Raw genomic sequence first — 16472 nt, 5'->3', positions numbered from 1 at the left:
TTTCTCTTTTTCTGCAAAATATTTTAACATGGTATCAGAGTCACTGATCGCATAACCTGCTGCCATTATCTCTTCTGCCTTTGTTGTAGTCGTCGTCGCCATGTCTAAAAGTTTTGAAGACCCCATTGCCAATCTATCGATCTCTATTCTTGGGTAAAACAACACCCAAAAAAAACTCTATTTTTTGGTGGATCCGCAGATCTTCTGTTTCTCCTCAGATCCTCTATTTTCTAATAAATCAATGTTGATCTAATTAGTAGATCTGCATATCCTCTATTTTTGGTAGATTAATATCCGAAGATTTTTTGTTTTCTATGGATCTACAGCTTCTCTTCGCCGCTTTTTTTTTTCAATTTCAAATTTTCGGTCGTCTCTCCTCACCGTCACTCGGCTCTATTCTCTCCATCTCCGATTTTATTTGTTGCCTTCGGCTCCTTCACTATCCAGTTCAAAGCCAATTGCTCCTCTTCCATGGTACTTCCATCTACGAGAATCATCGACCTTCGCTTGCCTTTTCTCCAAGCTCTATCCTTGCTGCAACTGTCATCTTTTGGGTGTCTCCTTGCTGCCATATCATCAGAAAAATCAATCAGTCACATCGATAGATATGTTAGTTTGTCACGTCAGTCAGACACATCAGTCTGCCATATCGGTTTTTGAGTTATCATGTCAACTCCTTATCTGCTACATCAGCTTCTGAGCTACTATAATAGCTCGTGTTCTGCCACATCAGGCTCTATGTTGTCGCGTCAGCTTTTGATCTACCATCATATCAGTTTTTGAGCTTCTATATCAGCTTCTAGTTTATCCTGTCAGCTTCTGAGCTACTACTCCAGCTCTTCATCTAGTATGTTAGTTTTTGGTACATTCGTGATCCAGTTTTCAAACTCAAGTTGGCACCTATAGTACCATCTTGAGTTTGAGGGGGGATGTTAGCATAATTTTACACATAACAACCTGAATCGCCTCTAATATTTTATTTATTAGCATGTTCTGTATCAACCTATATTATTATTTTTTATTAGTATGATCTTGTTAGAGTGATTTTAGGGATCACATAACAACTTGTATCAATCGGTAATATTTTTCATTGTTAATGTGACCCTATATCAGCTTATATTATTTTTCTTGTATGGAGTTTGTACACAAGTATATATAACCCCTGAGATGTACCGAATATGATAGAACAGAATAATAAAACTATTTTTCTCTCTCTTTTCTCTTATTTTTTTCTTCTTCTGCAAATATTTTAACACTTTTTACATTAAATATGTATTTTAAAAAGTGTTATCATGCTTATCTGCATAAGCTTCTTCCAAGACAACTATCCACATGTGCATGGTTGGTGATAATCCCTTAACAGCTGGTCCCCTTTATAAGTTCTGATGCAATTAGCGGACATATTCATGGTAAAGGTGGTTGGAATTGTTACCACCAATGCACTTACTATTTTAATGTTATGGGGTAAATTTATCAATACTACAATATTAAAATTCTGAGATAAATAAAAACAATGCAAACATAATTTGTATAAAACCACTTACAATGATTCGAATGTCAATTGAACTTGATAACCGAGTCTTGTGTTTAACACAATTTCCCTAAGACAAATTCGTCTCCCTCTCGGTGCTTAAGGTTTGTATAGACGTTTGTCTCCCAGGATAAAACGGTATGAAACCTCTTGAATATGAAGTACTACAATCTTCAAGCCATGTTTGAAACTCAATGCTTAGTACTCAATTAGGGGAATGGGCTGGAAGGAATAAAGAAACAAATGCAGAGAGAGAGAGAGAGCAAATCTGGAAAGCTGTTTGCAACTTCAGAAAAAGATCCTGCAGATTTCTGGAGACATACAGATTTCTGGAGTGAAGGATAATTATATATTACAACCAAATAGCAGTTATAGGAAGTTAATAAATTCCTTGAATAGACACAACTGTTGACAGTTGACGGTTTTAAAAACTGTTCTGCCACTATATAAACCATTTACTGAAATATGTTCTCCCAATGTAGGATCCATATTTTTCCATCAATAATCTATTACCAATTTGATACTTTGAAGCCAATTATCCAATTCATTACTTAACGAATTTGAGCATGTGAATATATCACGTTATTCTACTCAAAGAGTAGAATACGTTTCCTCTTGGACCTGTTCAATTAAACATGTGGGTCCCACATTTAATTATCCAAATCTTTTTTCTTCCCAAGGCTTCGGCTTCAGGTGAAAAGATTTGGATTTTGGACCGTTACAAAATGAATTATGAGAATGGTTTTATACGCTTCTCCTGTGCTGTTTTAGACACATGCAAAGCCACTAACATCTTGTGTTTATAAAGTCCTCCAAGGATGACTCCCAGCAAGCCAGAGGTCAATCAGGCTTTCCACCCTATCTCCACCAAAGCTTCACTAACTTCGTCATCCTGGTAAAGCTGGCATGGTCTGCAGTGCTGCCATAATAGAGGCTCCATGTTTAATGAGGGTATGGTCTTGGATGCATCACTTCGATTAGATTGTCACTTCACCTGGCCTACCAGGAGGGATGGAGAAACTCACTTCCTTGCCTTCCTCCCCATTCAAAGAAGATGCATTTGCTCTCATGAGGGAAGGACTCTTTCCACCTGACGGACTTCTCTTTCCAAGTGAGACTCTAGTCTGTCCAATTGGGGGTTATTGCTACAACAATGTTTCGGCTACTCTAATCAGTCTTTTTTTTCATGTTACCATTGAGAAGGTTGGGCAAATCTAGGATCTTACTTAACATTACCATGAACTACGAACAACAGAGTGACTAGTTAACTATTGTAACATTTTTTGTTGAACTTTTTCTGTTATGGAATGCATGACCGATATTAGAAATTACACCACATCTGGATTTTGGTATTGTGGTTGACTAACATTTTTAAGATGCTACGCAGAGATGCAGATTGGAAACAAACCTCGGGTAAAGAAAGGTTAAGGTCTTGCATAATTCCAGATTCTGCTGGTGAAGAATATCCCACCTAAAAGGAAAAGATGAAAAAATGGCAGCGATATGGTAATAACACAGAAAAAAATAAGATGCCACTTTCAAATGTAAAATTTCAAGCAAAAAATCCAAAAAAAGTAGTCAACATAGCCTACAAAATGTCATATTTATATAAGCATGTATGTCATATTTATATAAGCACGTATTCAACAAAAAATCCAAAAAAAGTAGTCAACATAGCCTACAAAAAGTCATATTTATATAAGCATGTATGTCATATTTATATAAGCACGTAGTGGATGCCCATTAGAAGTAACATCAAATGTCTAAAGTCACATTAAAAATAAGAGGCGCAAGCATGTTTCGTTATATCTTTCTTTTTATAGAAGGAAAAATCTGTATCAGATGGAGATTCACAGTTATATCTTCCTTTGGAATTTACATAGCATGATGACTGATGATCAGGAACCTGAGCTGCCATAAGAGGTTCCTACTTGCTAACCTTCCCCATCTCTCCATGCTTGTCTCTTCAATTACCAGTAGGGCAGAAAGTGGATGCAACTTAAGAATGAAAAAGTTAGGCAAACCTTTGTTAAGGTTGCATGTGTGTAATTGGCAGAGAAAGAGGAAAAAGGCAGTTTTTCAGCACAGTATCCTCTCATTTTGGCTCTGACAAGAAGAAAAATATGGCACCGGAAATGTATCATGGAAGTTGTTCAGTCTACTGGATTAACTATCACTTTTAGTTCAAAAGATAATTGCACGCATTCAGTCAAGTTTTACTGGCATGCGAGATCAAACTCGATCGAATGAAGAAAATGTATGGCAGTAGAAGTTTTAATTCTCGAACTACTAGACTCCTACCTTTAACTTCTTTGCATCGCCACAAACAGATAAGAGGAAGAGTGAAATGCCCTGAATGAGTCCATAGGTTACCATGAAAGATATTCTATCATGAATCCTCTTACAGGCTCACTAGCCTGAGTGTGTTTGTGAGGCTGCAACCTGTGAGATTTGGTTTCCATAAATTTCAAGTGTTTTCATGACATGACAAAGGGCAGGGCTTTGTACTGTATACGTAAAGATGGATACCTGAACTCACTATTTAGCCACATAGTTTGCAACCTGACAAGCATCCCAAGTCCGCTAACAATAAACTGTTCTATCCAGATCCTCAAGTTCTGAACAAGTCACATATCTGAGTCACTAGAAATCTATTCTTCTCTCACGTTATTCTTCTCTCGGTGAAATTAAACCAATAGAAGTTCAACCGGTGCCGCATGGAAGTGGAAAAAACCATCTTACTTGCGTGCCACGTGGCATTTTCCAATACAATTTCAGCAAATTACTAACCATCTTACTGCACTTTTGTCTAACTATGGCCTCTGCAAGCCCAACTCTTTATTTCATTTTTGGATAAATACACCCTCAGTTTCCGTTCTTGCACCAAGAACAAGAACATCAAACGAAAGAAAGTCAACCAAGACTGCATCTATCGGTTGGGTAAGAAATATCCACCACCCACGAAGGATAAATTACATCTCTCCTCACGTGCACCGCACGTGACGAAGAGCAATTGTTTCCAAGAGAACCAGAAAACGGAGGAAAAGGGGAAAATGAAACAGCGGGAAGAAGGGAGGAAGGTGAAGCCGACGTAAAAATTTTACATACCGAGCAGCCAAATTCGAAGGAACCGGAAACGGCGACGGCGGTGCTCGCCACCACCACCACCAACGACGAGAAGGACGGAGGGTGCTCCCTCTCTTCCATCAGAGGCCTCGCTATCTCCTCCTCTCCTGCTGCTGCCATAGCTACTCTCGCACCGCCTTCTCTGTTCTAATGGAATGAAAAATAGGGCGCCAGCAAGAAGGTAAAAGCAATATAGAGATCTGAGGAGCATGGCCTTTCGTTGTCGTCCGCTTCTGCTACCATTGTTTTTTTTTTCCTCCGTAATTTGTCATTTTCTGCCAACAGCGATCGATCTTGTTTTTATTTCTCTTCCTAGTCAGATTAATAAATTTCGAAATATAATATATATGGAGACTTTTTGGACGGGTAGCAGTTATTACATCCTGAATATGTAATGGTTTTCGAAATATAATATATTTTGTTCCCACCTACTACAAGTGTGTGATGCTATTTCCCTCTAGATGGTGACTTGTAGAGGGTAAGTTAGGGTAACGCCTGGTTTACTCCGGCTAATTATGTCAATCGCCATTTTGCAATCCTTTTATATTCTCTGGAGGGGCAGATGGAAGTTGATTTTTTTTTTTCCGTCATAAATCAAACGAACCGTGCCGCTCTCGTATGGATACATTCAATAAAATCAGCAAGAAGAGAAAGCATAGCCGCACTGTTAGTCTACACCACCCTTTTTATCAAATGCATAACTATAAAATATGCAATACAATCTGCCGCTTTGTTAACCTTGTGCTACCACCAGCACTCACACTACCGTCGAAGTTTATATTGAGTAAGCTCAGGATGGAGGCTCTCGGGTAATGAAAAGCATCCCGATCGCTGCATAAGCTGAGATGGAGTTCTAAGTGTTCTAAACTATCGTAGGCTCTCCAATAGAAGGTAAATAAATGACTTACCCAGGTAGCCATCTTGGTACTGGCCCGTATTGATGCCACACTATTACTATGTCGGTACGTCCGATATGGAGCCGATTTGGCGTACCGAATGTCGGTATATTTTTCATTCCACATACTGGTACCGAACAGGTACGGTACACCCCATATCGTCCGATTTGGTACGATATGATATATCTTGGTCTTTATTGAAGAATTTGTATGTAAGACATTTTTTTCTTAAAGAAATAACTCTTAAATAGATTATCCTTTATGAAGTGGAAATGAAAATACTATTGAACTTAACCCCGAATAGAGGTTTTCTGCCTACTTTCTGTAGCTCGTCAGCATTATGTTCTGGATTTTAGAAATTTGTGTCTATGCTGCCTTGCAATTACACCATCCATTTTGGCACCTTGCAATTACACCATCCATTTTGGAAATATCAAAATGTCAACTTATTTGTTCTACTAGAATCCCAATGACTCAATTTGCAAATTTTGAAGCCCCTTCAACAAATTACAAAGATTCTCCATTTAAACAAATATGGGTGCCCTTGCGTAAGAGTTTATAGGATATAGTGACAATGAAAAAGTAGAATGAAACGATAAACATCATGAAATCTCGAGGAGACAGTGATATGACTGATTGCTTTTTCCCCTTCATCTTTTTTTTTTTTTTGGTACATCGGCGACTCACACATGACGAGTATGAATTTCCCCCTTCATCTTTAACATCTAATATTAAATCCTATGTGACCCTACACTATCTTAACTGCTTTGCCAACAACAGTTACTCATTTTTTGTTAATCTTCATTTGTAGGAATTTAATGATGCCTGAATTTCTTCCAATGTTCGACCTTTTGTTTCTGGTACTACCCTTGCCACAAAAAGAATAGTTGCTGCACTGGCTGCAGAAAAGATGAAAAAGGTACCTGAAAGGGGAGGAGAAAAAGCATGTAACTATCTGGCTGACACCAAAAAAAACATGAATTATTTTGATATATATATTTTTTCCGTGGTTTCACTAGAATCTTAGTTTATCTTATTTACTTTTTCGTTTATTTTGATTGTTTTTAAAAACATGCCAAAAATTTATTCAAGAAACTCTAGTAAAACCAAGCGACAATGAGAAGATGTAGTAGAGCCTTTTTATTTTTCAGTACTGGTGGATAGGATATAAAATCTTTTCGGGTGTCCTATTTCTTTTCTTTTCTCTTTTCTTGTGATACAGAAGGTCACGAATGCATATTCTGTATATGGAGGCGATTTATGCTTTAATAACACATAAATCTCATGCAAAGAAGTGGCACAGTTCTATGTAGCTATCTTATTCCTTTCCAATTTGACAGCATCTATGGTCCCAGTTGGAAGGGATCAATAGGAGACTTGCACATCAGCTGTATATCTTTTTTGTGTGAGAATATCTTTGTACAGTAGAACTGCTCTGAGGAGATTGACAACTTTCAAGATTCAGCATGTCCATGTTTCTAAGTCCATTGTTTCCTTATAGTTTAACGGTTCTTGAACCATATTGCGGTATGGCAATTCACGGTCTGATGTCAAATATATCCGAGAACCAGTTGTAAACTATAGATATTAAAATGCTTGAGTTGCTACCTGCAGAACTCCAGCTCATGAGAAAGTTGAAACTGTAAGAAATTGCCCAGGAACCAAACCAGTTCACTAGGGTCACTAAGCCTCCACCAATTCCTTTAATATTGATGGGGAATATCTGCACCCAAAGAATTTTTGCTAAAATACTGAATTTGTTTCTTTTCTGAACTTTTAAGGAAAATTAAAAGAACAATCTTATCAATAAAGAACTTTTGATCTTTCCAATCTTCATACCTCTGACATAATAACCCAAGGAACAGCTCCCATTCCTATTGAGAATGCTCCAATATAAACCTGTTTTAGGAAGTAACAGAAGAGGAAGATTTAGAGTACTGGGTAGGTTACAGGTAGTCTCATCACTTTTATGTCTAGTGCTCATGTAATGGACGTATATGGGTTGTGATGTCTTCATCATCAAAAAACAATAAAATGTCCCCAGTTCTTTTCTAAAGCATATTCGAAAAGTTGATAAGCATGATTGAATATGAGAAGGATTTTTAAGTAAACACCATGGTTTCAATGAACTTGAAATATCATATAATCGTTCTGTAATTATGCTCATTTTTTTTTGGTATCACTGTAATTATGCTTATTGCATGAACATTTATTTCAAATATGAAATAAAGAGTGCTTCTTAATAATGTTGACTCTTACAATAATGCCAGCAAGAGCTAGTATTGGAACCCATTCAGCATGCATTCCCTGTCCCTGTTTAAGAGGTATTGTAGTATTAGACTGAGAAGAATGTAAATGTACGGAGTTTATTAAAGCATTGACTACTTGATGCTCACCTTCAAGTAGAATGATACCCCGGTTACAAAGCAGCCTATCAACGTCCCTGTTGCAGAGACCTGAATTGCAGAAGCGCTCATTCTAAGCTTTACCTTCAATAATATTTAATATAAAAAGGAAAAGGAAAAAAAAAAAGTCCACTTCACATACCATGATAAGAGGTTTTCTTCCACTCCTATCCATTAAAATAGCACCCAATATTGTGATGGGTACCTGTAGTAAAAAGTTTATTAGTAACCATTTCAAAGAATTATTTATGCAACCTGAGGGAGTTGAAAGAATTGAAACCTGAATAGAGCCAAACAAAATGGTTCCAAGGGTTCCCGAAGAAAATCCTGTGATTGCAGCATGAAGAGTAAGCCTATATCTTTGAGGTGAAATATCAAGATTAGTGACCTCATCCACAGTACTTAAAAATCTTTTTGTCTACCTGCAGATACAAATGTTTCACTTGCATAAAATCCGATCCCATTGATCCCTCCAAGTTGTTGAAACATCATTAGGCCAACACCAATCTGAACATCCCAATTTACTTGATCAAGAGGACTGACTCTAAAAATAGCTACTATGTTTCATAATCTCAAAAGATCAAAATGGTTTCTTACAATGACAGATCGAACATATTTACTCTGAAATAGGTCTTGAAACCTAGCCTTGGGAAGGATTTGAAGAGTTTCAATGTTTTCCTGTGAACAAAAAATTAATTGATAATCAACCTTCATTTATTCTACTTTAAATGCTTTATTTTATTAGACTGTAATTTTTCGGGTATGAAACTAACTTGAATCTCTGCAGCTTCTTGGGAAATATCAGCATCCTTTCCACGAAGCCTTTGCAATGCAACTTCAAAATCTTTCTGGCGTCCCACCTTTGCCTGACAATTTTATGTGCATGGAGTGTGAGATATTCCCATGTTTCAGATGGTAGTTGTTGATTGTCACAAACACTATCTTACCAGCCATCTTGGGGATTCTGGAATAAAAAAGAGACCAGCAAGTAGAACAACGCATGGAATCAGTCCTGCATGAAACAAACATTGATCAGCTCCTTAGTATCATTTTGGCAGAGGTACAGCACTCTCTGTCTTTCTTTCCATTTTTGTTGCTGTACTTTCTGGCATTCCATAGTCTGGAAGCATATGTAGCCATGGTTTGTTTCTCAATTAAAAATGAATACATCAAGCATCCTGAAATACAGCTTTGGGTTTGATTTTGGCCAGCCAAATGAGTTTAAGCTTTGCCAGATTCAGCAGTTGTTTTGGTATCAACTCTAGTTTCAGTTGGCAATTATAAAGAACAAAAAGAGTGCCAATTATTAAGAGAAGACATACTGGAAAAGCAAATTAAAACAATTCTAGAGAAGATACTGATTATTGTTTAAAGTATCTTAGATTGTGTCTTTTAAATGTTTTCACATTGAAACAATTAAAATTTACTTTTCAAAATATAAATTGTTAAAATTTATGTTGCTAATGTAGTATTATCATTTATTTTTTGTTTAATAATCTAAATACTCATGAGATTTGACTTTCAGGACACCCAAGCTTATGTTGATAAATTTACTTTCCTTTCTCAAGTAAAACTCATATAACCTAAGTTTGATCCCAAGGAAGTGCTTCTTGATATTTAAAGAATCAAAAAGAAAAGGGTTCAGAATTAGAGATATACTTAATTTGGCACCACACATTTGTTTGTCGAAACTATGAAACCAACACCAGTTTCTGGGAATGGTTCCAGTTGAAACTGGACATTTTGGTTTCAGTTCCAAAATTCTGGGTTAAATTTTTAAATCATGCACATATTAAACACAACTAGAAATTACCAATGAGCACCAGTGTGCGCCAGGTAACAAATGTACCAACGATGAAGGCAACTGAACCCCCACTACAGATCAATAGCTGTAGAGTTAGCAAGTAAACTGTAAGTGATCAACAGACATTCTCTTTCTTTCTATTTTATTGGGCATGCGCTGTATGTGCTAGAAAGTTTTTGAACCTGGTTCAGGGTTGTAAGGCCACCTCGTAGATTCTTCGGTGCTATTTCAGCTATGAACACAGGTACCTATCATACAGTAACCTCACCATCAGAGTATAAGCATGTTAATGTGCCCGTGCTAACAAATTCCATTACTTATAGTAGAACTGCCATCATGTTTCACAAGAACATAAGGTTCCTAATATCAAATGTTTTAGAGTTATAAGCATTACTTTCTGTACATCCCTAAGTTTTTCTTGTTCTACTAGTTGAAGTAAGATTAATGGATCAGTCTTTCAGTAATGGATATAAATGGAACTTGTTTCTTATTGATTACTATGGATATGTTGTCAGTTTATCTATCTTTTCTGAGCCTTTTCCCTATCTAAAGTGAGTGCCATCATGTTACTTTACTAGTTTTGTTGCTAACATATTTGACTTCTTGTGTTATAGATAATGCATGATTTTTTTCTGGAAAGCTTTGAATGTTTTAACCCTGCTACTCAAGTAAGACTAATGGATCATTCTTCTTCTTTCTTTCCTTCTCTTAATTTTGTTTGTTTTTTGAGAGAGATAAGATTAATTATTGATAAAAGATTTTGAACCTTTTATTGATAAGTGAGATCAAGGGAAAAATATTTTGAATTATTAATTGTTACTCTTGAAGTTATTTGATTTACTTTGCCAGTCAAGAGAACAGAACATACCACATAAGAAAGAACTCCAATTCCATAGCCGGAGGAAAATCTTCCGAAGTAGAGCATGAGAGCATCCTTTTGTACGGTGAAGAGATTCGCATCATGTTTAGAAATAATTTCAAAATAAAGATACCGAAAAGAAATCTATTATACTTTAGGGAACTAACTTCTGCAAAGTAAATGGCAAGCCATCCAATGATGCAGATAAGAGCTGATGTTCTCATAGCCTGCTTCCATGAAATAAGCCAAGTGAAAACTGAAGATTACAAGTGTTATTGCAATTCAAGACCATAGTATTATGGTTCTTACTCCTTTACGACCAATAAGATCAGCAATACGTCCACTTGTAATCGCACCAATCATTGCACCAATGGTTAATATTGAACCAAAAACTGAGTACTGCAATTTAGATTGAAACCACAATTAGAAAGTCAAGTTGTAGTGGATGCTAATTAATTTTAACCAGACCTAGAACTCTTTGTGCTTATCTTGCTAAATGCAACGACCATGCTAAAAGTCAATCGAAGAACACCAAGTTAATTACTGATGCCAATATAATTCTTTTAGTAATCTCTCTCTCTCTCTCTGTGTGTGTGTGCGCGCGCGTGCGTGCACACATGTATGTGTGTGTGTGGGTGTTTGTGATATCTGAGGTGGCACAAGTGAGTTGGTATGATTTTAGGTGGTTGGTGCAGCACATCAAGCATAATATGGGATTTGGAACTTGTTTAGTAATTGATGCAGCTTGTATAACTTCTTTTTCTTGTTCTTTTTCTTTTTAATTTTTCTCCATTATATAGAGCATGTCATTTCAATCTGCAAAGGTGATATCTGATCTGGAACCCCTCAATGCATAGGCTGAGTATGGTTCCAAAATCATTTACATTGAAAATTTTGGACCAGCTTTAGATTTTTAGACCCAAGCGGACATGGTCCCGATTAATTACACAATTTATTTATAAATTGTGTAATAATAATTTCATTTGTATACACTTCAATTTCTAAACTCGATATATAGAATTTTGTTCTATAATTTAAGGAGGTAGAAAGAATAAAAACGATCACATACGTTTAGACATTCATACTTGACTTTAAACTAAATTTATCTTTTCAATTTTTAGTCAATGATCGTTATACAACTAACTATTGAGCATTTATTGTTCATTATTTAATTTTCAGATCACTTAATCAGATGCTTCATTGATAACCTTCTCAAAGCATGGACAGTTTAAATGTAATTAATTGTTTAAATTATAATTTTTCAATATTCGATGGAAAATCTGATCCAATCCGCATCAGCCCGAATTTGATGCGCACTAAGTACAATACGCGTCCTAACATACTCGGACCCGACTTGAGGATACAATATATTTTTGTTACCCAAATCCGGATACAATCACATGACCCCATCCTCTATCGGACTGGCTAAGGAGCAAAATTTAAATAAGAAACCCTAATCAGTCTGGGTTTGAATTTATTAAAATGTGGACCCGACCCGATAGTGCCACTAGATTTATACAAATAAAATTATGGAATTTCAATTTATATACCTCATCATTGAGTTCTAGCCGACATTTGGGCAGTGATAATAATAATTCATGCCTTACAGGCTACAGCTGCTATAGATCTGTTTCCACCAGGGTGCACAAACACCCAAAAATGGTGGGTCCTAGGTTTTGGTGTTGTCTAGGTGCCATTTTGGTTGGAAATTGGAACCAGCTGTGGCTGCGAGGGGACCATGAGCTTCATGTGGTACCACCAGTGCACCACCATGGCCCATGACACAGACTCTTGTAATCTCTAGCCCAAGAGCACCTATAAATTCCCAATGATGTCAAGGACCTTATAGCCCTTAATATACTTAATATCACAAAGGTTTTGAAAGTGCTCTATCACATTATATTTAAATAGTAGATTTTATTTGGTTTTATTATTTAATTGTAATGAGTATTACACAATATGAGAGTAATAACTGTTTTTTTCAAAATTTATACTTTCTAATGAAATTTTAAAAAATAGTTTTGAAATTAGATCATTGTATCAGCTTTGAAAGAGTAACTACTCATTCAATCAACAGTTAACAATAATTTTTTGTTCAATCAATTGTGATTTGAATGCAAGATGTTGTCATTTTTTTTATTTAGACAGTTACATATGTTGCTATAATGGTAGTATCTTTCTTTTTAACTTATTTTTCTAAGTGAAAGTGGTGGCAAGCTGTCTCTCATAAACAAAAACTAGTAGGCCCATCTAAATTTCATTAATATAATGAATAACTATCATTATTTTAATCCATGATGATCTTAATTAATGTGAGTTTGGATAATTATAAATTTTATAATAACCATAACAATTAATAATAGTTGTAATGGAATCCCTATTCTATAACAAAACGATGGCTTTGTCAAAATCGTGGTTGAGATGTCTTCTTTTCCTACATTGCAGGCATAATTCTTGTGCCGTTCCCGTTCATATCCTCTTATCAAAATATCTGCAAGTACTAACATGCGAGCATGATCTTCTAAGACAAAAAAAAAACGATCTTCAGCTGGAAATTGTCCGATTAGTATCAAGCACATGGAGCCTTGGCATGGTTTTGATATTTTTAGGGCACCCCTCGTCCCCTCCAAACTCTTATGCGAAATAATGGAGTCATAATTATTGACACATTGGATTATTTTTTATTCACTATCAAGCTAGGTCGACCAAAAACTTCCTCACTCTTAGCAGACCAGCAATAAAAAAAAAATAAAAAGTTCGACCCACCTTGCGAGACATGTCCCACATAAAAGTTCCCTAATTCTTCCTCTTTCGACATATTAGGTCCCATTTAAGATTTATCATGCGTCAAAAGCCTGAGTTATTGGACCATCCTATAAATTGTTTTCACATCAAGTTTTTTGTATCTTATGGATATATTTGCATATGAGCACCAAAATGGCTCATTATTTTTCTAAGTGGAATTGAAATGGTTATTGAGCATGGATGGAGTAGTACATGGAATTATATAGAAAGATGCAGCTCATTAATAGACTCAAGTGAAGTAATTATTTCCTAGAAAATTAAAGAAATAAGAAATTAACCTGAGATAGAGTAAGGCCAATGTCATTTATGATCCCTGACTGAGTTGGTGCAGAATAGCCAACCTGCATAGAAATCTCATTCACATTACAAACAAAATAAATTTAAAGGAAAAAAAAAGTGGGATTGAGCTAGTTGTTGGACTATTAGACGAGTCGGTTTGGCACATTATGATCCTGTAAAGATGGCCATGTGTTCATTTTTTTATTAGGCAACTCCAGGAAATTCTTGAATATCTTTATAACAGAGTGCCCAAGAATGTGAACATGTGTGTTGAAACCCAAGCAATGATTGTAGTATTTTGAGCTCATTATACAAAACTGTCTTGTTCTAGCCCAAAAGAACTTATCATCAAAAGAATATTATTAAAACTAATAAAGTCCAAAAATTAAGTTTCATCTAGGTCCAAAATCTCAACTTGAAACATCATTTCGATAGGTTGGCCACCAAAATTAGAGGAGTCTTTCTCAAGATCATCAATTCTTGGCTAAAAAGAAGAGACTTACGCATGATCCGAACTCGAAGGAACCGCAAACCGCCACGGCGGTGCTAAACAAGACCACCCCTATGCACCCTTGGTTCTCATTGCAGGACTCCTCGCATTTGGGCACCTCCTTGTGCTGGATGAGAGGCTCCCTGACCTCATTTTGCTTGGCGTTCAACCCTCTCTCCACATCTTCCATGATGGCCATATCTTCCTCTCTCTCCTCTAACTATGGAGAGAGATTAAATGGCCGAAGTAAGAGAGGGAAGGATGAAGAGGGGAAAGGAAATGGAATGGGATCCAAGCAACGTAATGAAAGAGAAGGAACAGTTCCCTTCGGTAGAGCCATTTCTCAACTTAGCTCCATTTATAGGGCGAATGGGGCGGTTCACGACAAAGAGGGGTCATGTGGGTCAGTAGCTGTCAATGGGCCCGAGGCCAACGCAACCTTGGATCAGAATGGGGTCATCTCCAAAAATATCAAGGTGGATGGGTCAGCTCATGAGGTATAAAAAATTGGAAGGAGGCCTCTTGAATGAGATTGGAAGCAGTGGGAAGAGATACATTTAGATATTGGATTAGAGGTGATTGCCTTGGATTCTGACCTTCAAGGAAACAACCATCTTGAGTTGTTTCTAGCATCACGGAACTTAATATGCGAGTCAGCTTCATAGAGCTATGCAGTCAACTTTAACCTCAACTTGCAAGCCTTATCTCATCTATGTAGTGACAATTACTGCATTGTAGAGGTTTTTGAAACTTATTCCTACTTGTGTTGCTCTCATGATGCATCTTTTATCATTTTATCGCATCATTCTCAAGGAAAGCGATACCCGGGCGTAAAGAAATATATTGGCATAAAGCGGTATAATTATTGAAAAGGGATAATTATTATAGAATTTAAGGTGCACAGTCTCTATACGTACCCAATCGAGAATGATACCATATCGGTATAGTATTAGTATGCATGGTATGGAGATTCGTTGGGCATACCAATGCTTGGTTCACCATTTGTACCGGGCATTGGTTAGATATTGGTCCAATATAGTGCATCCAATTCAAGGATCCAATTCGGGATGGTAAGTACCAGTAATGCAAATCTCTATAAAAACTTTCAAGCTCTCATTATTAGGAGACAATTTCACCAAAACTCATGCATCATGCATAAGACTCTTGATGCATAACAGAGTCCAAAGTTCAAATTCCTGCATCATATAAAGACCTCAACATGCCTATCTACCAACTTTGCCTTTCTTTTGTTTTCCATTTTCCTTTTATCCCCTTACCCCCATTTTTTGTTGATGTACACCAGACCACCTCAAGCCCAACCGCTAGTTAACCACACAAACAAAAGAAAAAAAAAAGAAAAAGAAAACAACTGAACTACCCAATGTATCCTGATAGGCCTATCTACATCCTGGGCAGTGAATCCTTACAGTAGATTTTTAACAATGTTATATTTTGCCCACAACAACACTGGTGAGACGCAAAACTTTGCTTCGTCTCCTTAAAGAAAATATCCAACTTGGACAATATCGAACAATCAAAAGAGGCAGCATCTAGGTTTCTCGACTTCTATAAGCCATTCCTTTTTTTCTTTTTTTTTGTCTCCATCTAATCAAAACCATGGAATCTGACTCCGTTGTAGGCTTGGGTGGCAATCCTATTCACCAATGACTTGGCCTTTGTCGTTGCATGCTTGTCTAGGGAACCACTTCCCCTAGATTGCTCTCTCCAATCTAATAAGGACTTAACCAAGAGCTCTGGGTTTTGCCTTCAGTCTTTGCTGACTGCCATTGAGGCTTTTAAACTTCAATATCGCCGTCATCATCAAGATAAACAAATATCTGAATACATCATGGTCAAGATAGATGATTGTTTTGGAAGGCATTAGTCAAGTTAAATTAAGATCTCTGCCAATGCATATGAACCAAAATATCAAAACATTTGAATCGCAAATCCTTGATTGAATTGTCATCTAGATTTTTTTTTCCCTTTTTTAAGTAGAGATTAGGTTCGCCTAAAAGCTTATAAAAGACATCAAAGTAAAGAGAGAGAGAAAAAATGGTAACAAGAACATAGAGAGGCAAAAAAAAGTATAGAGTTCAAAGGAGGATCCTAGCTGATCAAGTCATCGACCAACACAAATGATGGAGCTAAACACACTTTGAACTGCCGAAAATTTCTCCTAAACTTTTTTGGTGTTGGTTTCATTCTAACCAAATAGACCGACAAATTTAATTTGCGGTCAATGTGCTTCTGCAAGAGGTTGAGAGTTTTGCGATA

At 36.6% G+C, this 16472-nt stretch overlaps 2 protein-coding genes across 6 annotated transcripts in view; both read right to left on the bottom strand.

Annotated features, from left to right (window-relative positions):
• The window catches only part of LOC103710955 (sugar transporter ERD6-like 5), a 31939-nt gene extending 26964 nt beyond the window's left edge, over positions 1-4975 (bottom strand). For 2 of the 5 annotated variants that reach the window (XR_015975055.1, XM_088715243.1), the window contains exons 1-2: positions 4640-4947; positions 2940-3002 (exon numbers count right to left, since the gene is read on the bottom strand). Coding sequence is in view for 2 of the 5 variants with exons in the window: in XM_088715243.1 (XP_088571369.1) it covers positions 2940-3002; positions 4640-4777 (201 nt within the window). In the remaining 3 variants the exon portion in view is untranslated. Of the gene's footprint in view, positions 1-1544; positions 1861-2939; positions 3003-4639 lie in introns of all 5 variants that reach the window. The other 3 variants (XM_088715245.1, XM_088715244.1, XM_008796892.5) reach the window with 3 other exon arrangements.
• A 1048-nt stretch (positions 4976-6023) lies between these two features.
• LOC103710954 (sugar transporter ERD6-like 16) lies at positions 6024-14524 on the bottom strand. Its single transcript, XM_008796890.5, has 18 exons — positions 14209-14524; positions 13705-13767; positions 10931-11020; positions 10789-10848; positions 10631-10696; positions 9945-10010; positions 9772-9847; positions 8906-8970; positions 8732-8824; positions 8556-8636; positions 8381-8465; positions 8239-8285; positions 8101-8163; positions 7950-8009; positions 7813-7866; positions 7393-7452; positions 7162-7276; positions 6024-6476 (listed from the first exon to the last, which is right to left on the bottom strand). The coding sequence occupies exons 1-18, from the start codon at positions 14392-14394 to the stop codon at positions 6355-6357; spliced, it is 1452 nt and encodes a 483-aa protein (XP_008795112.1). The 5' UTR covers positions 14395-14524; the 3' UTR covers positions 6024-6354.
• Positions 14525-16472: the final 1948 nt, after the last annotated feature.

This window comes from Phoenix dactylifera, chromosome 2 (assembly GCF_051530095.1).
Source record: "Phoenix dactylifera cultivar Ajwa chromosome 2, Ajwa_hap1_PhDact_Kaust_v1.1, whole genome shotgun sequence".
Classification (NCBI taxonomy): domain Eukaryota; kingdom Viridiplantae; phylum Streptophyta; class Magnoliopsida; order Arecales; family Arecaceae; genus Phoenix; species Phoenix dactylifera.
This window is presented reverse-complemented; position numbering and strand designations above follow the sequence as displayed.